General features: G+C 38.2%; 1 protein-coding gene across 1 annotated transcript in view; it reads left to right on the forward strand.

Moving 5' to 3' along the window:
* RPA1 (replication protein A 70) overlaps nt 1-27,757 on the forward strand; it is a 358,941-nt gene that overhangs the window by 94,113 nt on the left and 237,071 nt on the right. The window contains exon 4 of the mRNA XM_090373886.1: nt 5,712-5,823. Coding sequence (XP_090230012.1) covers nt 5,712-5,823 — 112 coding nt within the window. The remainder of the gene's footprint in view (nt 1-5,711; nt 5,824-27,757) is intronic.

The following is a 27,757-nucleotide window of genomic DNA, read 5'->3' on the forward strand; positions in this document are numbered from 1 at the left end:
CAATACTCAAGGTGTGGCCTGACCCTTACCTTATACAAGGAGATAATCACCTCCTTGTCTCTGCTATCAAATTTCCTATGTATATCAGGGGTTGCCAACAAGTCGATTGCGATCTACCAGTCGATCTCAGCTTTAATTTCAGTCGATCACGACAAATTTTAAATATATATAAAAAAGATTAGTTAAAACCTAAATATTATTATTATTATTAAGTGCCCCATTTCATACGCTAATTAAAATCAGTTGCATCATGTGACTACTCTTGTCGCCGCACAGCCACTAGGATTGTCTAGTGAAAATTCACGCAGTTATGTTGTGGAGAACTGCGTACGTGTCGAATTCTTATTTAGCTTACTTAATATTAATAACTGGGCAGTACTAATATGTTAATTTAATACCCTTTGATTTAAAATGAACACTATGAAAAAGAGTAAAACGTATCATTTTCATCAAGAGTGAGAACTAGAATACTTTTTGTAATGATAAAAGAAAAATGTTATTGTTTCATTTGCAATGCTTTCGTGGCTATACCCAAAATAGGAAATTTAGAAAGGCACTTCAACACTCCATGGTAAATATCAATTGGATTTTCCTCCTAATAGGGACCTTAGAAAAAATAAATTAAAAGAATTTAAATCCAGATTCGCACAACAAAATTTCTTCATGACACCTAATTTACAATCTAAAGCAGTAACTGTAGCACTATTTAAAGTGAGTCATCGTCTTTCAAAAAAAAAAATGTAAAATGCAAATTCATCAAAGACACATTTTTAGGAATAACAGATTCTCCTTCGAAAATGTTAAGAACAAAAATGAAATTAAAAGTGCTCTTCAAAGATCTGCAATTGTCTTGAAATACTATAATGCGACGCATCGAAAAAAATTTGTAAAATGTGAGCAAACAATTGCACGCTTATATTGCTAATTGTCTCCTTTTCTTTATAACTGGATGAATCTACAGACAGCAGTGATACAGCTCAATTGCTCGTTTTTCTTCGTATGGTTTTTTTATGATTCTGCCACTAGAGAAGAACTGCTGGGTATGGTTTTGTTAAAAGAAAGAACTAGATGTCTTGATATTTGAAGCATTTAAAAATTTTATTTAAAAAAAATAAATTACCACAATTTAAACTCGTATCAATAACAACAAATGGAACTAAAGCAATGATGGGGCATCTTAACGGATTCACCGCATTGTGCCAAAAGGATGATAAATTCCCAGATTTTTTGAGTTACAACTGTCATCCACCAAGAAGTGTTAGCCAGCAAAAGATTAAATACTAAAAGTGTTATGGACATAGCTTTCAAAATCGTGAATTCCATCAGAGGACAATCTCTTCAAAGGAGACTTTTCAAAATGCAACTCGATGAAAATGAATCAGATCTGATATTACACACAGGTGGCTGAGTCAGAGTAAGTTTCTACAGAGATTTCGAAATTTGCTGAATGAAATTAAATTTGTTGATCAAAGGGGAGATGATTATTGGCAGCTACAAGATATGAAGTGATTGTGATCTGGCTTTTTTGGCAGATTTTACCAGTAAATTAAGTGATCTGAATTTGGAATTACAAGGGAAAAATAAAAATGTGGGTGATATGATTAGTAGTATTTCAGCATATAAATATCAATTTTTGGAAATAGCTATGTTATCCCAAAGGAAAAAAATTCAATCATTTTGTAAATATGCAAGATCATTTGCAAAAATATCCTGTTTTTTAATTTAATAGTGAGAAATGAGTTTCTGAAATTGAGAAAGTTGTGGATGATTTTGAAACCATATTCAGTGATTTTAAAATAATTGAAGACATTGTTCAAATTTATTTCTTATCCATTTAATGTCGACTTAGATATGAAACAAATTGCAGAAAAAATTACCGAGATTTTTCACATGGAGAAAATATTACTTGAAAACGAAATCATTACATTGCGAAAAGATATCTTCTTAACAGCCAAGATCAGAAGAAGACTTTTAAAAATATGTTTGCCAAGAAAAGTACCCAAATGTAAAAAAATGCAGTAAACTTTTAAATTCCTGTTTTGGTTCCACCTATCTAAGTAAATCTGCCTTTTTTGTATTTGAAACAAAGATGGACTTGCATACAGACGATTCTTTCAGTGCCGAACCAAAGTATTTTCGCACCCCGGGCAGAAAGATTTTTCAGCGCCCCCTTTTCTAAGGATATATATATAAATTTTTTTTTTTTTCATGATTTGTAAAATTTGGCACCCCTTAAAGAATGGCACCTGGTGCAAGGCCCTGCTAGCCTGTGCCTTAATACGGCACTGGATTATTTACGGTTGGCCTTATCACAGTATATCCCCGATTTTGAAAGCTTGACATTTCATTAAGACACAAACTTCACATAAATTAAAAATTTTAATATGTATGAATTTAAAATAAGAATTCTGTATTTAATTTTAAAATTTATAAACAACATTTCAATATGTGTTGATTGACTTTTTTAACCATGGCAATGAAATTCTTGAGATGGTAGATCGTGGCACATTTTGAAGAAAAAAGTAGATCACATTACAAAGTAAGTTGGCCACCCCTGCTATATATCATTGACAAAACACCATGCCCTGCTCTGGTAGCCTGTCTGCACTGCTCAGAAAACTTCATATCTGACTAAACAATTAACTCCAGGTCTTTTTAATTCCCCACCTCCCTGCGTGCAGTACCACACAGTTGGTATGTTTCTCGTGGGTTACTGCTACCCATATAGAGTACTTTGCATTTGTCAATGTTAAATTTTAATTGCCACTTCTTGGCCCATCTGCCCAAATTATCTAGATACTGTTGCAGTAGCATACTGTCTTTACTGTCATTAACAACCCTGCTAACCTTTGTTTCATCTGCAAACTTGGACAGTAAGCCTGAAGCAGTTGTTCGTTATACTCATCAGAGTCATTAGGCCTATAACACGCCCCTACTCTCAATTTTGCTTTCCTAATGCTTATGTCACACCAGACTGACTCAACACTATGCTGTCCACCCATGTCAACTGGCTGCACTTCCTTAAATTTTATGTGTTCCTTAGATTTTATGTAATTGAACAAGTTAGTTCATAGCACTATTTCAGTTTGTAGTAAATCACCAAAGTAGGTGAAATGGCATCGTTTTTGTTACACCTCATATTGTGAATGGAATGCCTTCTCAACGAGTTGCTCTGATATTTGCACTACCCAGGGGTGGTGGTATTTGCCGAGAATCCACTGATGAATTGTTGCCTATTCGGGAATCCACTGTTAAAGTGACATTGAACTACCTTATTCGAGGTAGTTCAATGTCAGAACAACTTGTTGTGAAGGCATTCACAATATGAGCTTTAACAGAAACTATGCCATTTTACTTACTTCGGTCAGTAATTTACTATGAACTGAAATTATGCTATGCACTAATTTGTTCGATTAAGGAATTTTTTCATAGTCAGAGGCTTTCAGTGCTAAAACCTTTTTAATATAAACATTTTAATGTAATGTAGGTGACAAACTTTCATTGATATCCATAATTGAATAGCATCACCGTGAAGCATTTGCCACTAAGTTTTGATGGTTGTGAACAGTTCTGAATTACTTAGTGGATTGTTGCTGTGTCATATTGTAATTGTGACCTTTTAAGATATGTCGAAACTCCAAAGAGCTCATTCTTCTAACTTTGTAATGAGTTATAATGAACAGAATGTTAAGCAATTAGAAATCCTCAGTTTAAAAATGTTTTTCACAGGCAGAGTAAAATATTTATAAATTCTTAAAACGTATCTTTAGCTTATGTGTATCTTTTCATTTTATTTTTGATTTAATATTTCATACCCTTAAGTTAATTTTCCATCCTAACAAGTTTTCCCTCGTAAGAAGGTTCTAAACCTCTAGTCCCTTGGAAAACTTATATCTTTATTGCGTTCGGTGAATAGTTACATGAATGCCTGGTGCAATACCCGTTTATGTGACAGTGCTAGGCTAAGGTTAGAAAGTCAACATGAGAACCACAGGAAAATTCATAAACTTTACTGGGCAGACTCATTTCCCACTACCGCAGTTTCTCCCTGCATTCTCGCCAAACAGATGGTGCGTGTTATCGGTAGTGGCAGTAGAAGTCGCTACTGATGTATTGATAGTTTCTCATTACTAAAAGCAGATTATTGGAGTTCATGAGTGGGCTGAAATTTACTTAACGGTAATGCTCTCCAGACTGCCTCCTCAGTCTTAGGGTGTTTCCCGCTGTTTTAACCTGATAGGAAAATTACTACTGCCACTACCGATAACACGCACTGCCTGTGGAAGTCATTTTCCTATTTTAAAACAGCAGGAAGGGGGGATAAACACCCTAAGACTGAGGCAGTCTGGAGGGTTTACCCGTAAGTAAATTTCAGCTGCTAAGGTATTGCACTCATGAACTCCAATACAGTAAGACCATTATATCCATGGGGGATACACATTCCAAGACCTACCGTGGATGGCTGAAACCACGGAGATAAGCGAACACCTGCTGACCCCCATATATAACGTGATTTTCTTGTACATACGTATAATAAGTTTTAATTGATAAATTAAACACACAGGAAGACATTACCAACATTAAATACGGTAATAATAAAGTACAGCAGACTCGATTTACTGGGATTGGATTAACCGGAACACTTATGGAAGACTCCAAATTAAAAAAAAAAAAAAATCAACCAGAAATCAGAAAATTTAAGTAATAACTAGAATAAGTATAAACAGATATTTTGTAAGTTGTAAATAAGCGGCAATATAAGAACTGGCGTTATAAGTCATCATTGGGAGATTATTGTACGTATTATCTTGCAACCCTCGCTGTCTTCAAACCTACCATTCAAAAAAAAAAGTAATAAAAATAGAGACCAAATGTGTAGTTTGATTTAGTGCATTGCGTTGATTGTTGTGTTCCGTTGCACTGCAAAAGGACAAATTTTGTTTCCTTATTTATGTCAGGGATGTCGGACTTTTTTTTTTTTTTTTTTTTGTTTAGAAATCGCAAAAATGATGAGCAAATGCAAGAGTTGTGCTTTCAAATTAAACAAAAACTTGAAATTATTCAAAAGTTTGAAAACGGTGCATCTGTTAAAGCTCTAAAGAACCATTATAATGTTGGTGACCAAAACATACACGACATTGTAAAAAATAAAGGGAAGCTTTTCGATTTAAAATCAACATCGTAAAAAATAAAGGGAAGTATCGTATCGTATTAAAATCGACATCATAAAAAATAAAGGGAAGTATCGTATCGTATTAAAATCAACATCATAAAAAATAAAGGGAAGTATCGTATTGGAGATGCAAGTAGTATGTGTTAAGTTTTTTTGTTTTTTTCTGTGGTTAACCGTGGGTAACTGGATCAGCGGATACGGGGCTCAACTGTAATCTGCTTTTAATAATGAATTAAAAACAAAACAAACTAATCAATACATTGTTATCAACTTCTACTGCTGCTACCGATAACACGCACCATCTGTTTACCGAGAATGCAGGGAGAAACTGCAGTAGCGGGAAACAAGTTTGCTCTGTGAGTTTTCAGATGTTTCTCGTGGTTCTCATTGTTGGCTTCTTTGCCTTTGCCAACTTCTTATCCTGTTCTACTGTAATATTTCTACTGTTTTAATTCTACTTAATATATAAATTTATATTTATTAATAAGAAATAAAAATATACTGATAATTTGTATGATTACAGAGTTTTTTTTTTTAGTTGCCATGCTTGCTGCACAGCTGAATCACCATGTTTCAAATGGTGAACTTGAAAAATTTTCAGTAATACAACTTGACAAATACATCTGCAATCAAATTCAATCTGACAAGAAGTAAGTTTTTTTTTATTGTTATATCACTTCTTAATTTTGCTAATGAGTACGATAAAGTATATTATTGTGATGAGTATTGTCTATAACAGATTGCTAATTTCTGTCAATTTAATAACAGTTATTATAGAGAAATTTTAATGTGGCAGTGGTTCCAATGCTCATTATAACAGTAGAATGACCAAATATATGTAATATATTTTTTAATTCTAATTTGGGGAATGTTGCTTTAACTGCAGTGATAGCATAATTTTTATGCATATGTGTTGGAAAATAGGCAGCTCTCAGTTATTAAAGACAAGTGATACAAAATATTTGTTTGCTCTTGAGTAGTACACTGAGTAAAACTTTAGAAGTGTTTAATTCTTTTTACACTTCCATACAAAAGTGTCGCTCAACTTGATTATCATATTCAGTCTTGTCTTATGTGGATGCATTCGTAGCATCACAACTTGTTAATTGCTTTTAGTAGGCATAAATTTTGCACAAGATGCAGTGGTAGATTGTCCTCCACCCTGCCTTTGCTCAGCAGAAGTGATTTCTTCAGTTGTTTGTTTTCTGTAATTCACCCACTTATTCAAACACAGGGTATTTTTACTAATAGAGACTTGTAAATTAGCATCCGGTAACTAGTACCTGCAATTTATTCTGCACCCACCCGATTTAAGTGTTTTAAGGCTTTAAACGGGCTGAGTAAACTAGATGGTTATGGCATCTTTACTCTTTCTCATACGATACACATAAGGAGATATGTTAATTAAAAAAAAAAAAGAAGGTTCTTGTTTATACTCTGCCATGAATAGTTCAGAAGAGTTAATGTTTAATTATTCTGATAGCGAATACGGTCATTAATGTATTTAGCAATTATTATACTGCATAAATTAATCAGGCCTGATGCAAAAATTTGATTTTGGCCAGAGTAATTGATTGTTGGAATAAACTACCACCTGGGGTTGTGGAAATCAGTAGTTTGAATAAATTTGAGAAAGAAGTAGACAATTTATTAGAAATAGACAAATGATGTAGATTTTTTCGATCTTTCCTGATGTTGTATAAACTTGCTTTCTTGCATCATTTGACATTAACACTAATACAGTAAACCCCTGCTATTTGTGGGGGTTACGTTCCTGAGAAATGCTGCAAATGCCGAAAAAGTGAATACTGAGTTATGGCTCCCATAGTAATAAAGGGGTTCCGTTCCAAAGTATGAAATACAGTATATAAGAAAAACTAGTCTATATAAGAAATACATACATAGACAAAATTTTATTTTGTCTATGTATGTATTATATGTACCTTCATAATATGACTATGTACATATAGTGAAATGCAGTACATAGTGAAATGCAAGCTTATGGCATCGAAATGAGAATAAGAAACAATTTTAATATTAAATGTAATATTTATTAGTAGACAATTTCAAACCAGCACCTTTGCTAAAAGACTTATCCCGCCAGTGCTATCACCAGTTTCGCTAAAGTGTTGATAAAGGAGTTTTGCCTTTTCACGAATAATGAGTGAACTTAACGGAATTTTATTTTGAGTTCGGTCTTCTATCCACAGATTAAAAGCCTTTTCCATTTTTTCTAATTTAACATCACGAGTTACAGAGCAAATTTTTGAAGCAATTAGCGCGTTTACACAGACACCACGGCGGATTTTTTCTTCTGATTTCTTGATTGATCGTACCGTTGACTCATTGATTTTATAATGTTTTGCCACTGAGGAGGCACTTTCACCATTAGAAATTTTGTCTAATAACTCAATTTTATTTGCTAATGTCATAACCTTATTTGATCTTTTCACATTTCCCTTGTTATTCGTAGCCATATTTTTGTACAGGTTAGAAAGAACTTGTCTAAATAAAGTCACTTTCTTCCATTAACACACTCGAAAAAGTCTGTTTTACACTGCAAAACGGTAGATTTATCACTTTTGTAAGCATATCAATTTATAAGCATATAAATTAAAAGCAAATGAAGAAACCTTCCATGACAAGCGCATAACACATACTGAACAAGGATTAGCGAGAAACATCCACGCTCACGATTTTGTCACCCACTGAGCGCTGTTTTGACCGGGAAAGATAATTTTAGCCACGCCCATGTTTTTTTATGGCGGAAAATGTTCACGGCGCTTTAAAATTTTTTTAGGTATTCATTTTATATTAAATCAACGACCGCAAATAGAGATACCGCGAATAGCGGGGGTTTACTGCACTTCCTTTAGTAGCACCAACAGTGCCACAGCTATTCTTTTTCTTATGTTTGTGCAGAAAATTACCACATTCTTTGAACAGCAGTTCATAATGGCAAGTCCTGTAGCAGAGTTTTGAAAATGTGATTGAATTCAACGGAGCCTTTCTCTTTTGACCGTTATCTGCCTCACATTGTTTGACATTACAAGAATGTAGAATGAGTTGATCTAGCAAGTTGCTGGGGACTTCAAGAGCTGCTGGGAGTCATCATGGAACAAATAAATACATGGGCTGTGTTAGGGTAACTAAGAGTAAGAACAGGTGCATGTATACTTGCATGTACACCAATGCTAGATGTATAGTAAATAAATTTGAATTTGAAGTATTGATCAAGGCATCAAAGGCGGTTATTGTTGGGATATCAGAGACACAGTGTCACACAGATATAAGCAGTGCAGAATTGGAATTTGGGGAGTACAATGTGTACAGAAATGATAGACAGGGTAGGAAGGGAGGATGGGGTTATGCTGTTTGTTAAGAAACACACAAAATCTAACAGTGCATCCAGCTGACATGGGTGGGCAGTGCAATGTTGAGTCAGTTTGGTGTGATATAAACACTGGGAAAGGGAAAATGAGAGTAGCAGTGTGTTATAGGCCTAATGACTGATGAGTACAATGAACAATTGTGCAGAGAAATAATTAATGAGCAGTAAATCAGAATGTCTTGTGATGTTGGAAATTTTACCTTTCCAGATATTGACTGGAACTTCTGGGTTGGTCACTCACGCTAGCAAGACTTTTGTGGATTTATTGAAGGATTATTTTCTACAGCAACATGTTCGAGGGCAACCACAGGGCATAATACTCTTGATCTGATTATCAGCAGTGATCATTTGTGTATTAAGAATTTGTAGATAAAGGAACCACTAGGTGGCAGTGATCACAGTGTACTGATGTGGGATTTACTTAAAGATATAATTAAAATCAGAGGTAAAGGAAAGGATTTTTGCTTCCGTAAAGGTGATTACAATGGTCTCAGAGAGTTTTTAAATTCTGTACAGTGGGATCAACTGATGATGTTACCAACAGCAAATTCTAAGTGGGAAGCATTCAAGGAATTAATCGTGGAAGCTACTAAAAGTTTCATACCTATTAAGAAATATTGTTCAAGGTTTAGGCCTAAATGGTTATCAAATGAACTAATGAGGCTCGTTGTAGAGAAGAAAAATGCATGGGATGCATATAAATTAGCAGGTGATGCAGAAGCCTATGGCAGATGTAAGCTAGTCTGTAATCAAATCACAAAGGAGGTTACGCAGGCGAAGGCAGATTACGAGAATTCTTTGGCAAAGGACGCAAAGAAAAACAGCAGAGTTCTTATGTAAACTAGAAGGAAGGGGATGAATCAGATTGGTACACTTAACATAGATAGTAAATGAGTATTTTGCATCTACAGTCACACTTGAAGAATTCTGGAAAAGTAGGGGAGGAAGAATTCTGGAAAAGTATGGCTAAGGGTTTACTTACTTCCAGCAAGGGAAGTAAGCAAACTCTTAGCCATAATTATGAGAGCATGCTTAGAGTCAGGGGATGTTCCCATGTACAGGAGATGTGTAAATGTATCCTCAATTTACAAAGGGGTTTCAAAGGTGATGCAAATAATTATAGACCTGTTAGTTTAACTTCAATTCTGGGGAAAATAATGGAGTCACTGGTTAAAGAAGTGATGCAGGATCACCTAGACAAGACTGCCTTAGTAGGGCTGCCGGAGCAGGTCATGGAGTCTTGTCAATGATATATAAGAATTTTGCTAGCAGAGAAGAGACTAGGAGTTGATTATACCTTTGTATAAGGCAATGGTTGGGCCACATCTTGAGTACTGTATACAGGTCTGGAGGCCTCATTTTAGGAAGGATGTAGAGTTGCTAGAATGAGTACAGAGATGGGCAACAAGATTGGTGAGAGGAACAAGGGGTTCTCTTACCAGGAGAGGCTTAAATTCTGTCAGTTTTAGTATCTGGAGACTAGGCACCTGTGAGTAGATCTAGTTGAGGCGTATATGGCTTTGAATGGTTTGAGTAGTATCCCCCTATGACAGGGGATACTACTCAAATGACAGTATCCCCTCAGTGCTGATGGGATACTGTCATTTGCTCAGATTAAGAATCTGAGGGGACATAGATTCAAATTGAGGAAAGACAGTTGTAGAATAGATATGCAGAAGTTTGTCATTAGCCAGCGGGTATTTGATTGCTGGAACAGACTTCCATCCATTGTTGTGGAAGTTGATAGCTTAAATATTCTTCCCACATCTGGGGTGGTGCCCCCAAAACCTCTCTCAGGCTTCTTGATTCCGTTCAGAAGAGGGCAGTTAGGCTAATTAATGATTCATCTCTAACAGTCTCTCTCTCTCTCTCACTCGCTGTCTCATAGACATACTGTTTCTGCTGCATGCCTCTTCTACAGATATTTCCATGGGCACTTTTCTTCTGAATTGGCTTCTATAGTTCCCACTCTCTCTCTCTCTCTCTCTCTCTCTCTCTCTCTCTCTCTCTCTCCCCCCCCCCAAAGCAGTCCAAACACATGCTGCCACCAGCCAACATCCATTTACTGTCCAACTTCAAACTCACAGAACCAACTTTTCATCTTCCTCGTTTATTCATTTAACTGCCGTTTTTTGGGACAACCTTCCTTCATATGTATTTCCTGAAAATTACAGTCTACAGAAGTTCAAATCTAATGTCAACAAATATCTTCTTTCTTCTTCTCAACCTCTAACCCAAGCACGGTACTAAGTACTATAGGTTCCAATACCTGTTGTGTTTGGGGTTTACGTAAAAAAAATAATAAAATAAAAATAAATAAATTTAAATTTAAGACTGAACTAGACAAACATTTGGGTGAACGGATGGACGAAATGGGAAGGGTTTTTTTTTTTTGGCTGATGCTCTATAAGCTTGCTCTCTTGCATCATATGCTTCAACTAATGCTAATAAGATTTCTATTCTTTTGCTTGTTTGGATTAGTTTTAAATTTTCTGATGCCATTGTTTGGTTATATCATGCTAATGAAATTATTCTTGTAGAGATAAAGTTGTTTGTTCAGTTTACCGGTAAATGTGCTAAGGTTGTTCAAGATAAGAATGTTACATACTGTAATTGGCTTACATCCAAATATGCAGATTCATTTTTCTGTCTACACTACAGGTCACATCAATTGTAAAGCAATTATTAATCAGTCCAAACTAGATTTTGAACCTGCTGAGATTAGAAAACTTGATTCTTGTCTAAACAGTAGTCACATTCTTGTTTCTTGCCAAAGCCATTGACTTCAAGTTTTGCCAATCTGTACTTCAAACTCTATTAAAACCTGATGGTTGTTATTGCCTTCTCAGCTAAAGATAAAGCAAATTGTTAGCATCCTATTTTTCTTCTAATTCTTGTATTAATAACCTTGGTAAACCACCTCCTACCATTCCCAGTATAGTCCGCTTAAAGCCTCCTGTAGTTTTCCATCAAAAGGTTACAATGGTCTCAGACAGTTTTTGAATTCTATTCAGGGACCAGCTAATGAAGTTATCAACTGCAAATTCTAAACTGGAATCATTTAGGGCATAAGTGTAGAAATTACTAGTCTTTTTATACCACCTAAGAGATACTGTTTAAAACCTAAACAAATGTCAGATATATGCAGGAGAGACTAATGACAGAGAAAAAGAATGCATAGGATGGATATAAATTTTATCAGGTGATACAGAATATGAACTCGTGTGCAATGAAGTTACAAAGGAGGTTAGGCAGATTCTGAGAAGACTGGTAAAGAATGCAAACTTTTGTTGACTACTGTTGTAAACATTAGAAGGAAGGAAATGAACTATTTTTATTCACTAGATTTGAATGATCTAGCCATTCAAGATCTTGCTTAGGTTGCTGACAAACTGAATTGGTATTTTGCATATACATTCACACAAGAAGAATATTTTAGGGGTCGGGTGCCAGAAGAATATGAAATTCTGACAGGAAGCTGAATGGTTTTGGGAAAACTGAAAGGAAAGTGGAAAAAAGAAATTGTTGAAGCTATATGGGAAGAAAATTCCTTGGATCGATGGATAGTTGGATCTATCCAATTATATTGGATAGATCCAACCGTCAAAAGGGGTAAGCAAACCCTTAACCATGATAATGACAGCATCTTTGGAGTCAGGGGAGTTCCTACAGACTGGTGATGTGCAAATATATTCCCAGTTCACAAGTTGGAGATTAAAGGGTAACGTGATTAATTGCAGATCTGTTATAATGCTTCTGTCCCAGGGAAAATAATGGAGTCACTGGTTAAAGAAGTAATGCACAATAATCTAGCAAAGAACGTGGTTATGTGCGGTTGTTGCATGGATTTGTTAACAGGAACTTTTGTCTGAACAGTCTGAGTACTATAACACAGTAACAAAGGAACTGAATACAAAAAATACTATTGATATTTACTTAAATTTCAGTAAAGGTTTTTATACTATTGCATATAAAAGGCTTCCATGCAAAGTGCAGCAGTGTTGCATTATGGGCAAATTAACCTTATGTATAAAAGGATGGTAGAGTTGGAGTCCATTGGTTATCGATAGGCAATGCTCTTCATGGATTGAAGTTATTAGTACAGGTGACCTCTGCTTAACGCTGATAATTAATTCGTTCCGGAAAAACAGAGCGCTAAGTGAATCCGCGCTAAGCGAGCGCCGCATTCCCATAAGGTAACCTATGTATTTGTGAATTGCGATCTGTGCCATAGGATATTTCCTAATCGATAATAAACGGTAGGGAAAAGAAGCACAAATGTCGGTCAAAATATTTAATATTCAAATGTTTGTACATATAAAATATTCTGCATTACATACGTATATAATTATGTGGTAACCTACTTACATATCAAAATTAAACTTAAAATTCCAATTAAAATTGTGAATTTAATTGATCTAAATTGATTTTAATTGATGAATTTAATCATGAATAATGTGTCGATTTTGGGGTTAACTTTGGCCCTCTTCCAAATAAACTAAAAGGGGTATTAATTTTAAATCCCCCGCAGCGTTACCACACAACAATAAAGTCAACCAATCCTTTGCCACTTTGAAACCTGGCATGTTTTTTTTTCTTCTTTCAATATGAAACTTCTTTTGGGTATTGGTTTCCATAAAAGTCCTGCTTCATCTATGTTAAAAACTTGTTGAGAAGTATAACACATAATATCCCTCTTCAATAATTTTAACAAGTTTTTTTTTTAAAGTTTTGGCTCCTTGATCTGCACTTGCGGCTTCTCTCTGGATTTTAAATCTGTTCAACCAGCCCTTACTAGTTTTAAATGGTTCCATGTTCTTACAGTTAAACTTGCAAGTCCTAAATTATGGCACACATCCGCTTGTCGTTGACCCGAATCGATTCGCTTCAAAATGTCTAATTCAGATTCTAATTCATCAAAACGTCAAAATTCAAAACATCTAATTCTAATTCAGATTTCAAATTCAGTCTTTCTCTTACATTTATAGTCTTCGTACTGGGCCCAGACGTTGCTTTTTCATTCTTATTGGCCATTATTAACTCTTCAAAAATGTAACTGCATTGGTTGCATTAATTATGATACAATGTTCAAGTAAACTGTCCATTGTGCCTGATGTCTAATACTATACTGAGTGATGAATAAACTTTGGATAAATGCATATAACGTAAATATTACAAGCAATATACTTGATCATTTTTTAAAATGTTGATCTTGGAACTACATAAGAAGTCACTGTACTGCATTTAAATTAGCGTGCAAGAAAATTCCACTGAGCATGGGAAATGTTTTAATGCTGTCTTGCTATTCATTTTCAAGCTATCAACTCTATCAAATGAAACAATTTTGTTAAATATGCTAAAAATGCAATCTGTAAAAGAGCATTATAGTGATTTGTGACAGCGTTATAGCAAATCAGCGTAAAGCAAACCACGTTATAACGGGGGTTTGCTGTATGTATTTAGCATCATGTGTATTTGGCACTGATTACAAAAATACTTAATGGGCAGTTTGAAATGGGGCTTACATTTCCCATCTGGCCTGGACCCATTACCAGCTTTGCAGGTATATTCATGGCCGTCATTCAGTGTAGCCACGTGTTCTGGAGCTCCTGAATGTTGAGTTATATTAATGTGTTTAAAGTATTTTCTTCCACTGGAAAAGTGTGCCAGCTAAAAGAATTTCGCAAGTGGATTAAGTGGGTAAAAAATTTTTGTTATTACGAGGGTTATCTGGTCTGTACTCTCTCGTCATAGACCAAATCCCTTTAGGCTTAGCATTCTGCTAACGCTTTGCTGTAGTCAAACACGCATTGTTGGCAGTTAGGCCTAGTGGATATTGCTGGGAATACGATACGTACAGTACATAAAGTTTTGGTATCAGTGGGTAGCCCTCTTCTCCAGCTTCTGAAACAAGTACCAACAGAAGACTGAAGCATACAGATGGTGTTGGAAGAAAGAGGAAATTGGACTGGATGTACAGGTGACCTTTTGTGACTTTTCGTTAACTATATTTAGAGATATGAACGTTTTTAAGAAATTTTCCTATGTAAACCAGTACAGCAATATGCTGGCAGTATATGTTTAGAATAATCGTTTTGATTAGAGCGGACCAAACTTTGGAAGCCCTAAAAACCTACAAAATAATCTCTTTGACCTGTATGCGTGTAGCGGGTATTGTTCACCAGCATATTACAGCCACAAACTGATATAAAGATTGACAACCCTGATAATCCGCACGTCCGAATATCCGGAACCTTTGCTGATATGGATAGCAAAAAATCACAAACTGAAAGAAACCCAGCCAAAAGGGCAGGACGACGAGATAACCCCCCTAGAACAACAAGAGGACACAGAAGACGCCTGTCCTGGGACCCCCCCAAACACAAAGCAAGCGTAAAAACAAAAAGCTGTTAACAGCGAAAATAGAGCGGGGAACACGCTCCCAAACTGAGAATAAGGACACTCAGGAAAATGTCAATGTGAACAAAGAAACAAACAATGAAAAGCAGCAGGAATCTCCCCCCATAGATTCCTCCCTACCGGTGGGTACTGTCTATGAAAAGTCACTGGCACTCAAAACAGCACTGGAATCAATATTTAAAGAACCGAATAATAGAATAACCACCCTTGTGAGGTCGCAAATCGTCACAATCTTTAACAAGATGGAGACTATCCTTTTCAAGACATATGTTGAAAATGAAAAAGTCACCGCGAGGCTGCAGGCCTATAAAGAATGTGGGACAAATAAAATGCAACAGCGTGCTCCCACTTTTGCTGAAACGCTGAGGAGTAATCAAAATCAGGGAAAACAAACTCAGCCCGGGCCCCCAAAAAGGAAGCAACCTCTCTTGATGACACCCAACTTGGTTGTGCTTAGACCTGTGACCACAGATGGCCCCCAGGAAAAGAGAACTAGTGAAGAAATAAAGACAACTGTGATGAAGGAACTAAGGGATGACCTCAAAGCTACTAAGATAAAGTCCATTCGGAAAACGAGGAATGTAGGACTCGTTATTGAAACGGAGGGAAACGAAGACATACAGACGATAATGGATAACCCAAAAATTGCCACCTTGGGTTTGACTGCAGAATTGCCAAAAAAGAGAGGACCTGCTATCATTGTCTTTGACATTGACAAAGACCTAACCCCGGAACAGTTAGCCACAGAGATAATAAACAGAAATCTGAGACCGACCCCCCAGCAACTACAGGAACAGCGAACCCTGGTGCAGCCTAGGTACTCCACCAGATCTAGGGCAGGACCAAACAGAAACTGGGTTCTAGAGCTGGCCCCGACTGTCTGGCAGCAGTTAAAGAATCAAGAGAGAATCTACATTGAATGGGGATCCCACCGATTCCGGGAGCATGTGGCAGTCCCGAAATGCTTCCGGTGTTGTAAATACGGCCACACAACTCATACATGTACACAAACAGAATCAACCTGCGGTCACTGCTCTGGCAGGGGACATGAATATAAAACATGTCCAAACAAGGAGCAAGATCCAATCTGTACAAACTGCAAGGCAGGGAAAATGGACCATTCGCATTCTATCAGAGACCCGAACTGTCCAGTTTATCTTAAAGTAAAAGGGTTATACCAGTCACGAACCGACTATGGAGAGACGCCCTAAAGAGTACAATAGATCCAAAATTGCAATAATACAGCATAAAGCGCAGAGAGCTAGAGCAGTGGCCCAGCAACTTAGGGTCATAGCGGACGAGGAAGCAGCTGACGTCTTACTACTACAGGAACCATATACCCACTCAAAACGAGTGTGCGGATATCCGGCTGCATACAAAATAGTCCATGACGAGAGTGACACCCCTTGGGCTGCAGTTGTGGTGCGCAATCCCAATTATACTGTGACTAAAGTAACACAGCTTTGTGCACCCTGGGCGGCGTGTGCCCACATCTTAACGCCATTGGGCCAAATCTATGCTGTGGCCCTTTACAGCAGGCCGGGCGAGGACATCGCACCCATCACCAGGTACTTGCAGGCCTTGACCGACATGCTCCCTGATCAAAGGATCATAATTGGGGCAGATGTAAACTGCCGCTCACCAGCCTGGCACAGTCTGACCCCAGACAGGAGAGGTACCAGAAATGGACAGATTTTAGAGGACTTTCTCTCGAACTCCCGGTTCACTATCCTGAACAGACCACACCAGATGCCTACATTTTGTAATACCCTGTGGGAGGCGACTATTGATGTCACATTGTCCACGAGAAACCTTGCAGGTTACGTTGATGATTGGATCGTCAGAGACTCGTGGACGACTTCCGACCACAGGGTGATTACCTGCCAAATCAGAAGATCATTAAACAGGCTACTGATACCTAAACAAACACTAAATCGCTTCGCCATCCGCTGGGCGAACTGGGAAAGGTTCAGAGAGGTTTTAATGCCCGCTGCAGCCCTACACCTGGAAACAACAAACCAGAATGGGGATCCAGACGAGAATCAAAAGAGGGTAACGGAAATAATACTTGCGGCGAGTGAAGCATCAATGAAGAGGAGAAATCCCAAACCGGGAGCAGTCCTGTGGTGGACTCACGAGATCCAGCAACTCAGAAGGGAGACCATGAGAAGAAGAAAACTCTTTCAACGGGCAAGACGCACATGGCCTGCTGCTGAGGTCCAGATACTAAAGGAGCACTATAGAGAAGCAAGAAACAGATATACGGATGCGATAAACAAGAGCAAACAAAGAGCCTGGGAAAACTTGGCAGGCATAACAGGAAATAATGAGCCATGGGGGGTAGTCTATAGGATAATCACAAACAAACTCCCCAGGGGGGAAGTTATTTCTACCACATTGACACCACAGGGGAGCCAAACCACCACATGGCAACAGTCAATCACAAATATTCTGGGCACTATTTTCCCGGAGACTGCCATGCCTACTTCACCTGAACAGCATAGAATATGCCAAGAAAATGACATATACACCACTGACTCCCGTGAACCACCGTTCACGCTAGATGACATCAAATCCGCGGCAAATCACGTAAGAAATAATAAGTGCCCTGGCCTCGATTATCTCGAACCGGAAATTGTCAAAAAAGTAACGGATCTGACCTCCGAACTCCTTCTAAATCTGTTTAACAACTGTTTGCATCAAGGCATCTTTCTTCCCAAGAAACTGGAAGACTGCGGGACTGAAGCTGATCCCAAAAACACCCACGAAGCCTCCACAACAGCCAACCACTTACAAACCGATAGCTTTGCTACCAGTGATCAGCAAACTATTTGAGAGAATGCTATATGCCCAAATTGACACACATTACAAGAGTGCTGAACTGCACGTGTCTACCCAGTTCGGCTTTAAGCCTGAGTCTTCGACAGTAGAGGCACTTAGACATCTGCTGCACGGTGTGGCCAGTTGCAACAGTAAATACTACCTAATCATCTCCATAGATTTTGCCGGGGCTTTCGACACCATTTGGTGGCCAAGTGTCCTGGCAAGGCTAAGGCGGGCCAACCTTCCCTGCAATTTGTATCTCACTATCAAGTCTTACCTTACCGACAGGAGTATTAGTGTCGTGGCACCCTATGGTAGGGTAAACTGCCGTGTCTGCAGGGGTTGCCCCCAGGGTTCTGTCCTGGGGCCACTGTTGTGGAACATTGTCTTGGATGAGTTCCTGGCCATGGACCTTGGTGACGTCCAAACCCAAGCTTTTGCCGACGACTTAATCTTGAAAATTGCTGCCGACAATAGAACCCAGTTGGAGGTAAAAGCAAACCATGCCATCAGGATACTACAGGACTGGACCATCTTACACTGCCTAAAAATCTCACCAACTAAGACATCCTCAATCTTACTGAAAGGCTCCCTTGACCTGCACAGGCCACCTCAAATAAAGGTGAACAACACCACAGTGAAACTCCAAAACCAGCTTAAGTACCTGGGGGTGATATTAGATTGTAATCTTTCCTTCAAGCAGCATCTCACACATTTAAGAACAAAGATAAGGAAGTACTCTGCACTGTTAGCACGTGTGGTTCGTCGGGACTGGGGACTTAAACGTCGCGTGCTCTCCTTATATTATAAAACGACATTCCTACCAGCTATAACATACGCCTCTGCGGTTTGGTATCACAAGGCATCAACCGCCGTAAATAGACGCATAATCGACTCAATCCATAGAACTATCCTGTTAACCATTACCAGAGCCTGTAGCACTACTAGCACTGTTGCCCTACAGGTCTTGGCCGGAGCCCTTCCCCTTGACCTGGACATCATACGTACTGGAATAGCCTATTATATAACCAAAGGAATACCTTGCACCCACCAAGACTACACAGTGGATAACAATGCAACCCACAAGGCTGAAAAGAACAGGCTGCAGAAATACCTAAAAGAAACCTGGCAATACCGCTGGACAAACACAACAAAAGGGAACATCACCAAAACGTTCATCCCGGACGTAGACAGAGTATACCCCATTCTTCCAACCTGGCTGCAACCCGGACTTTACACGACCTACCTCCTTACGGGTCATGGGGCTTTCAATGCAAAGCTTACAGCATTGGGAATAGTGGAGGATCCGCGTTGTACTTGTGGGGAACAAGAAAGCTGGGTGCACATTATGTTTGAGTGTGTCCAATACGAAGACCTTAGATGCAGACTAATAACTAGAGTTCACTATTACCGAGGGATCTCGAGTCACATCTACTAGATACACAAGAAGAATATTTGGCCTTAACTGATTTTGCCCAGGGATTATTTAGCAGGCGCCAAACACTAGCCGCCATATACCGAAGACCTTAACGGAATGAGACAAAACAAAACTGCAAATAGCAGCGAGACGACACAGAGGAACCGACTATACAGACCTTGGACTGACTACAAAATGTACTAGGAAAAGACAAGTGACAATAGATTGTCAAACTACAAGAGTCAGGATTACCGCCAATAGAAGCGAAAAAACACCTTTAAATAGTCGTGACATCAGAACAAAGGGACACTGCCCCAAGACCTTGCAGCATAGACCCACTACATAATGACAAAAGGTAGTGTAAGGACTAGCAAACATCACGGAAGGGATAAAACCCCATAATGACAGCCAGTAGACTTGATTATGACCCCAAGATAATGACCAGAAAATAAGCCCCAGACCACATGAAGTCTGGAAGGATGACATCCAGATTTAACCCCCTATTAGTGTCCCACCTAGATGAGACTCAACGGCCAATTTTTTAGGGCCTGCAAACTGATGGAGATGACATACGTGGCACTCTCCTGCCGGAACAGCCTATTGGCGACCCAAATCCGCACTCTCTTGAGCGGATCTTTCTTTCCAAACTCCTGGGGAGGAGAGGCTTGCCTCTCCTTGCCTCCCCAATTTTTTCACTCTGGTGGGGCACGGGCATGCCTCACTACCTGCAGGGGCCATCTACTCTGTCGGCCCCTTATTTCCAATTTCTTCCCCCCAGTCTTCATCCTCCCCCCAAACTTTTGTCTTGCACAGCGTTTAGCCCTACATGTCAAAATCAAAAGAGAACATCAAAATTCTTGCCCGAACCTATTTGGTTTTTAAAACTCACTTTCACCGCACAGCCCCACGTCGCGCAATATTAATACTAACTTGTAAAGTATCACTAATATCAACCTCGATTTTTTTTTTTTTTTTTTCGGTCCTAGCCACTAAAATCCCAGGAAAGTAAGTGGCAAGACCAGCCAGAGTACAAATATTGGTAACACCCGGCCGGCCTCCCTGTGGCAGGTATTGGTAACGTCAGGTCTCACTAGGGGCCCGGCGGCTAACAGGCCGGACGAACAATGGGCACAACAAACTACACAGTACATATCCCACACACTTTTAAATCTCTGGCTTGTCCGATACAGAGAACATACGCGGAGATGGGAGAAATCCCAGGTGCCGTCAGACCCCGAACATACCTAATACCAGCTTTGCATGGGCCTGCATTATACAATGGAAAAATCACTTCTTATCCCTACTAGCAAAATATAGCAATGACAAAACTTCACAAGCTTATTGAACTTTATAACTGACTGTAAAATTACCCCAAAGGTATTTTTCATTTTCCACCACCCTGAGTGTATTACTACACAGTAAGTATGTTAGTCTAGAATTACTGCTATACTGTACCAGTATGCTGTACCTTGCATTTCTCAATGTTAAACTTCACTTGCCATTTCTTAGCCCATCTACCTAATTTTTCTATACCTTACTGCATTAGCATAACTTGATCACTGTCATTAACCAACCTGCCAACCTTTTAGCATCTGTGAACTCGCACATAAAACTTGATAGACCTTCATCAATTGGGGTCTGCACCTAGGGTTCAGTATTGAGCCCATTGTTATTTTCTCTATTTATTAATGATATTGAGCCGACCGGGCTAGCCAGGTAGGTAAAGTGCTTGCCTGGCAACCCAAAGGTCAAGTTCGATTCCCGCCTTGGGCTTGGATCACAGTAAAATGCAAAAACCTTTGGGAGGTGCATTATGGCCATAGAAGCTGATGCACCAACGACTAACAAGGAAAAAAAAATAAATAAAATAAATAAATAATGATATTGGTGAAGGTCTATCAGGTTTAAAGACTGAGTTTAGAATTTTCATGACTTTGAATGCTATCCTTTAATTTTTTCCATCCTGGATGACTGGTTAATACACTCACATTAGAAGAGACCATCCCCCTTGGTAAACAAAACACAAGGTGCACAATACAGTGATTGCTTCACTTGACTCCAACACAGCCAGTCTCGTTTATGTTTTTCTCCATTTGTCAATGTTGCTGTAAAAAGGAGAGTTGGAAATGAGTGATTATCCTTATCCTTGGGAACATCAGTTGGTACTTTAAAGTCCTGAACTTGTAGAAATGATTCAGTGTCAATTCTGTTCCTCTTATCAATAAATCCAATGTCGATTTGTGGTGTGGAGGCTTTTGCAGCTGCGGACCCTTTTTCATTATTATCAGCATAAGCTTCAGTTGGCAATTGTGGTTCCACCGTTTGCTCTATCAGTTTATCATCAGTTTCTTTGGGAGTTTTACCTTCTGTAGCTGGTCTTGGTCCAACAGCCTGGTTATTAAGATCAGTGTGGTCATTCTCTGATTCACATTGATGGTAATGTCTAATTACGAAGTCAGTAATTGATTTGGTTTTTTTGACAGCTTCTTGCAATTTGGCAAGCTTTCTCTTTGCTGCACCACTTTCATATTTTTTCATGTCCCACAAAACTGATCTGAAGAAAAAAAGAAAACAATATTAAGTAACACATCTTGGCGAAGGTAAAGAAAGCCTGCACGAGAACGACGAGAAACGTCGGATAACTTACGCGGAAAATTAGTTTGCCGATACGGCACTCTAGCGCTGCTCACTCGGTAAGCAGACAGTAGGTGTTAACGGTCTGGAGCAAAGTCGAGAACGATATACTGATTGACAGGTAGGCGTGGCAAACGACGTGCTGATTGGTGCGCGAACACAACACACGATAACATCGGTTTAGTATCACTGTAGCAGCACTAATGGTAATTTGTCCTAATCGTACATGCCCTAACATTTACTGTAACGGTGAAAAAAGATTAGGTTACCTCGACTTGAATCCCATGGGAGCTTGAACCCTTCCCGAAGTGGAGGGGGTAACCTAACCTTTTTTCTTTAGAATCAGTCATATTTAGAAATACATTCATAAAAAAATAAATTTTTTTATGACCGTATTTTTATTTTCTTGTTCAATAATATGCCCTAATGGTGAAAATAGGTCAGGTTACCTCCACTTGAATCCCATGGGAGCTTGAACCTCTCCCGAAATGGAGGGGGTAACCTAACCTTTTTTCTTTAGAATCATGAGTGGACTAGCACATAAATTGTTTATTAATAAAATATTAATTTTTTTATTAATGTACTTTTATTTTTAAAGACACTCATGCGGATACACACGTATCATAACGTCAATCAGCACCTTAATAGCTATTCAGTATACTGTATATATAAAGAATCTTTCTTTCTTTTTCTATTATTTCCCAACCTAACATTTAAGTTTAGGTCGCGAAATACAAGGAAACCTTCTCTTTTATTTCCTAACCTACCATTTAAGCTCAGGTTATGAAATACAACGAAAAACAAAGAAACCTTTTCCTTTTTTCGTAACCAAACCTAAATCAATAATACAGTAAAAGCACTCATCAACTCCAAAAATCTGCTTTTAATATGAGAAAAAAAAAAAAAAAAACACAATGAAGAACATAAAATGAACGGAACGAAACTTTCTCAGAAAAAAAATTCATGAGTACAAATCATACAGTTGGACCTGAATAGCTATTCGCAATTTGAGTAACAATATTGTGAAAAGTATCTTCATGATTTTTCCCATAAATTTGACGCCACATATATTCATTAATGTGACCCATCAACATATGTTTACAGCTGCCATTTACTCCTTTAGTTACACTTTTTAGTTTCTTCCACTGGGCTTCGATATTATTCGTATGTGCTCCTGTATGTGGATCTACAAAGTGTTCCTTGTGTTTCACCGTTAAATGTTTGTACTTCTTTTTTTCTAAGGCCGTAATACGGCTATATGCACGCCATTCATCTGTTATGATGGTAGTATTTTTCTTCACTACTTTTCTAATAATGCGCAAAAGAGTTTTTGCTTTCCGATTTTTTATCAATTTCATGAAGACGAATTTAGATTCTCTTTCGAACACACCAAACACCCATTTCTTCTTAGCAGTTAAATTTCGTCCTCTGTGATGTTTTGGTTTTACCAGTACAGTTTCGTCTGCTTCTACAATTTTCCCCGATCCACCCAACTTAATGGGTTTTTTTATTAACTGCAATCCGCAAATATCTCTTAGTTTCTTATAAAACTTAATTGCTGTCACTTTCGAAATTTCCAGATGGAATGCTGTCTTAGTTACTGGCGTGCACGTTGACCAAAAGTATATAATGTACATTATCTTTTTCAATGAAACTTTTGTATTTTCCATAAAACTATGTTTCAATAAAGAAACTCGTGAAGAACATTTTTTGCAAAACCACAACTTTCCACATGACTCTGTTCGTGATTCAATTAGTTTAAAATAATCATTGCACTTAAAACAGTACAATTTCGGTCTTATCAATTTAGTTTTCATCAAAAAATCAAGCAACGTTTCATTTTCCTTACAAATTTCTTCCATCTTTAAAAGATTCATCGCTACTATTACCTGTTCACCGTTTATTACAAAACTATTATGCACCGTTCTTTACTGGTAAATACACATCATAATGCCAACCAATGACTACACAGTAGCTTGTCGTCTGTCGCGCCCACCACCAATCATTTCATTGTTTGCCACGCCTACCTGTCAATCAGTATATCGTTCTCGACTTTGCTCCAGTCCGATAACACCTACCATCTGTTTACCGAGTGAGCAGCGCTAGAGTGCCGTATCGGCAAACTAATTTACCGCGTAAGTTATCCGACGTTTGTCGTCGTTCTCGTGCAGGCTTTCTTTACCCAAGCCCACATCTTAATTTTGTTCAACCTACCAGGGGGGAGTAGGCCCCCCTCTGATATGGCCTGTGTATAAGGTAAATTTTAGGCCAACATTGTGATTATTGCATTTGGGTATGGAAGCCTCATTTTAGGTAGGTTGTGGATTGTTGGAATAGGTGCAGAGAGATTAGTGAGAGAAACAAAAGGGTTCTATTACCAGGGAAGGCTTCAGTTCTGCAAATTGCAGCACCTGTGAGCAGATCTGGTTGAGGTGTTAAAAAAAGGCTTTTAATTAATGAATTCAGAAAACTCAGTGCTGATGGCATTCTACCTTTTGTTCAGATTACACACAAGGGAGCATAAATTCAAACATGTTAAATGTGCAGAAGTTTGCCCTCAGCCAGTGTGTAGTTGATTGCTTGAATTTCAGTACCAAAATAGTAAGTATTAAAAATGTGCTTTCTTCACTAGCTAATATATGTACCTTAATTTCAGACTAGTGCAAATCCATCATATCTATCTACGCCATCTTATCAAAGTATCTGTCGATTTTTATTATTTCTCTATATTATCTATATGTATAACTTTTATTATGTATTAATAAATGAATACCATATATTGTACTGTATTTGCTGTAATCCAGATAAAATAGTACTATTAAAACTACTTCCGAATTATTTGGGAGTAGTTTTAATAAGGGATTTTGGGAAGCACTGAACTAGACAGACTTACTAGTATGAACAGAGAAGTAATATAGGGGTGGCTCCGTAGCCAGGTGGGCAGGAGCAGCAGCAGTGTGTAGTACACGCTTTTTGATTAGACTGGGGTTCGAACCAGTGACCACCAAATACGGAGGATCAGGGAATGACCACTGCATATCCCCGGAGCAATATGGCCTTAGTTGCTAATGCTCCTAAAAACCAAATAACGAAAACAAACAAGTAATATAGAAAGTTTTTTTTTCTTTTTTTGATGATGCTTTATAAGCTTGCTTTCTTGCATCATTTGCAAATACTAATACTTTAGAAAAGTTTTTCTTTGTGGAGTCTCAATATTTGTTGTACTGAGCTACATTGAATTTTTTACAACTCTCAATATAATGATAAGAGTGAGTATTATATTGCTGATAAGTGGCAATTGAAGTTTAACATTGACAAATGCATGGTACTGCATGTGGGCTTAGCAGTAATCCCAGAATAACAGACCAACTGGGCAAAATCACACTTTGTAGTAGAGTATGAAAATGATCTGGGGGTAGTTGTGCAATGAGACGAATTCTCTGAGCAGTGCAGACCTGCTGCTATGACAGCTCATGGAGTTTTTTCAAAAATAAGGAATTTTGCCACCAGCCACAATCGGATCTCTGATTGTGGTGTTGAAGGCTTTTAATGGGTCGAATAAGCTCAGTTCTGATGGAATACTCGTGGATTTTAAAACATAGAGAAAATGCATTACCAATATGGAAATGATGTAAAAATATTAAAGGAAGCAGTTGGAAAATAGTTTGTAAATTTCTGTGCAGACATGTCATTTTCTTTCATAATTCTAATTGTTAAAATGTTCACAATGTGATTATAAGTAGTGGTGCTTTACGAAGCGTTTTAAAAAAAAATTACTATTTATTTATATCTTATTTGTTGAACATTACCTGTACAATTTCAGAACTGTATATTTTTGTTATATCTTTTTCTAAATCTCCTAAAAAGCCTTTGGTTTATGTGTTTTCCCTCCCTTTTTGCTGTTATCTCCCAAAAAAGTGTAACATAAAATAGGGATAAATAAATTATCACACACACACACACACACACACACACACACACACACACACACACACACACACACACACACACACTACATAAACGAGGTGGCATAAATCCAAATTGATAAAGGATGGTTGCAAGGCAGATGTGTGGAAATTTTCCTTCAGCTAGCAGGTAGTTCATTGTTGGTTAAAACTTTTATCTGGCTTTGGTAGTGGGTAGTTTATTCATGGAACTAAGACCTCTGAGAAAGAACTATTATTTAACCCCAGAGCAATGTATCAACTCTGCGGTACTACACTGACACGGGTGGAGAATGAAAAGTACCTGGGGGTAATTGTGCAGGCAGATATGAAGTTCTCTGAGCAGTGCAGACGAGCTGCAAGAGTAGCTCATGGTGTCTTGTCAATGATATACAGGAATTTTTCTAGCAGGGATAAGGAGGTGATTATTCCCTTGTATAAGGAATGGTTAGGCCACATCTTGAGTACTGTATACAGGTCTGGAGGCCTCATTTCAAGAAGGATGTAGAGCTGCTGGAACGGGTACAGAGAAGGGCAACAAGATTAGTAAATGGAACAAAGGGTTGCTCTTACGAAGAAAGGCTTAAGTTTTGCAAATTACAGAGTCTGGAGACTAGGCACCGGCAAGGTGATCTGATAGAGGTGTATAAGGCTTTGAATGGTTTGAGCATGCTCAATGCCAATGGGATTCTTCATCTTTCTCAGAATAATCACCTCAGAGGGCATAAATTCTAATTGAGGAAGGATGGATGTCGGATAGATGTGCGGAAATTTGCCTTTGGCCAGCGGGTGGTTGGTTGGTGGAACCGACTTCCATCACTTGTTGTTGAAGTTGATAGCCTAAACAAATTTAAAGCTCAACTGGACAGGTATTTCGAACGAACGGAGGGGTGAAATGGGAGAGTTTTTTTTTTTTTTTTTTTTTGGCTGATGCTGAATAAGCTTGCTTTCTTGCATCATATGCCTCTACTAATGCTAATGCTATTTCATCATTTGCTACTATTAATATGAATACTGCCATAGATAATGGTTACTTATTACTAATTTTTTTTTATTTATCATTTCCATCTGCATCGCTGCACTAATTATAATAAAGTAGTGTAAGTAGTGAGCTATGTAACCCATACCTCAAATCCTATAAAGTTGAAGGGGGACAAAAGTTAAAGCTGCATGTTACAAAGAAAAGCAAATATCTCATTAATGTTGATAATAAAAATGAATAAATAAAATAAGTTTTTATGCCATTTGATGTAGTAGTAGTAGTGGCATGTGATGCAAGAAAGCAAGTGTATGAGCTTATGCACCATCAGCCAAAAAAAAAAAAAAAAAAAAAAACACACCATTCCCTCCAAATGCTTGTCCAGTTCCTCTTTAAATTTATTTAAACTATCAACTTCCACAACGACAGATGGAACTTTGTTCCAGCAATTAACCACCTGCTGGCTAAAGGCAAATTTCTGCATATCTATTCTACATCTGTCTTTTCTTAATTTGAATTTATGCCCCCTTAGGTTCGTAATCTGAACAAGTGGAAGGATCCCATCAGAATTCAGCGTGCTTAACCCATTCAAGGTCTTATATACCTCAATCAGATCACCGCGCAGGTGCCTAGTCTCCAGCCACTGCAATTTGCAGGACTTAAGCCTCTCCTGGTAAGAGGATCCCTTCATTCCCCTCACCAATCTTGTTGCCCATCTCTGTACACACTCAAGCAAATCTACATCTTTCCTAAAATGAGGCCTCCAGACCTGTACGCAGTACTCAAGGCTGGCCTGACCATTGCCTTATACAGAGGGACAATTGCCCCCTTTTCCCTGCTAGCAAAATTACTATATATATCATTGACAAAATCCCATGACCTGCACTGGCAGCCTGTCTGCATTGCTCAGAAAACTTCATATCTGACTGCATAATTACTCCCAGGTCTTTTTAATTTTCTACCACCTTAAGTGTAG

This window comes from Mastigoproctus giganteus, chromosome 5 (genome assembly GCF_048544385.1).
Source record: "Mastigoproctus giganteus isolate SK-2022 chromosome 5, ASM4854438v1, whole genome shotgun sequence".
Taxonomy (NCBI): domain Eukaryota; kingdom Metazoa; phylum Arthropoda; class Arachnida; order Uropygi; family Thelyphonidae; genus Mastigoproctus; species Mastigoproctus giganteus.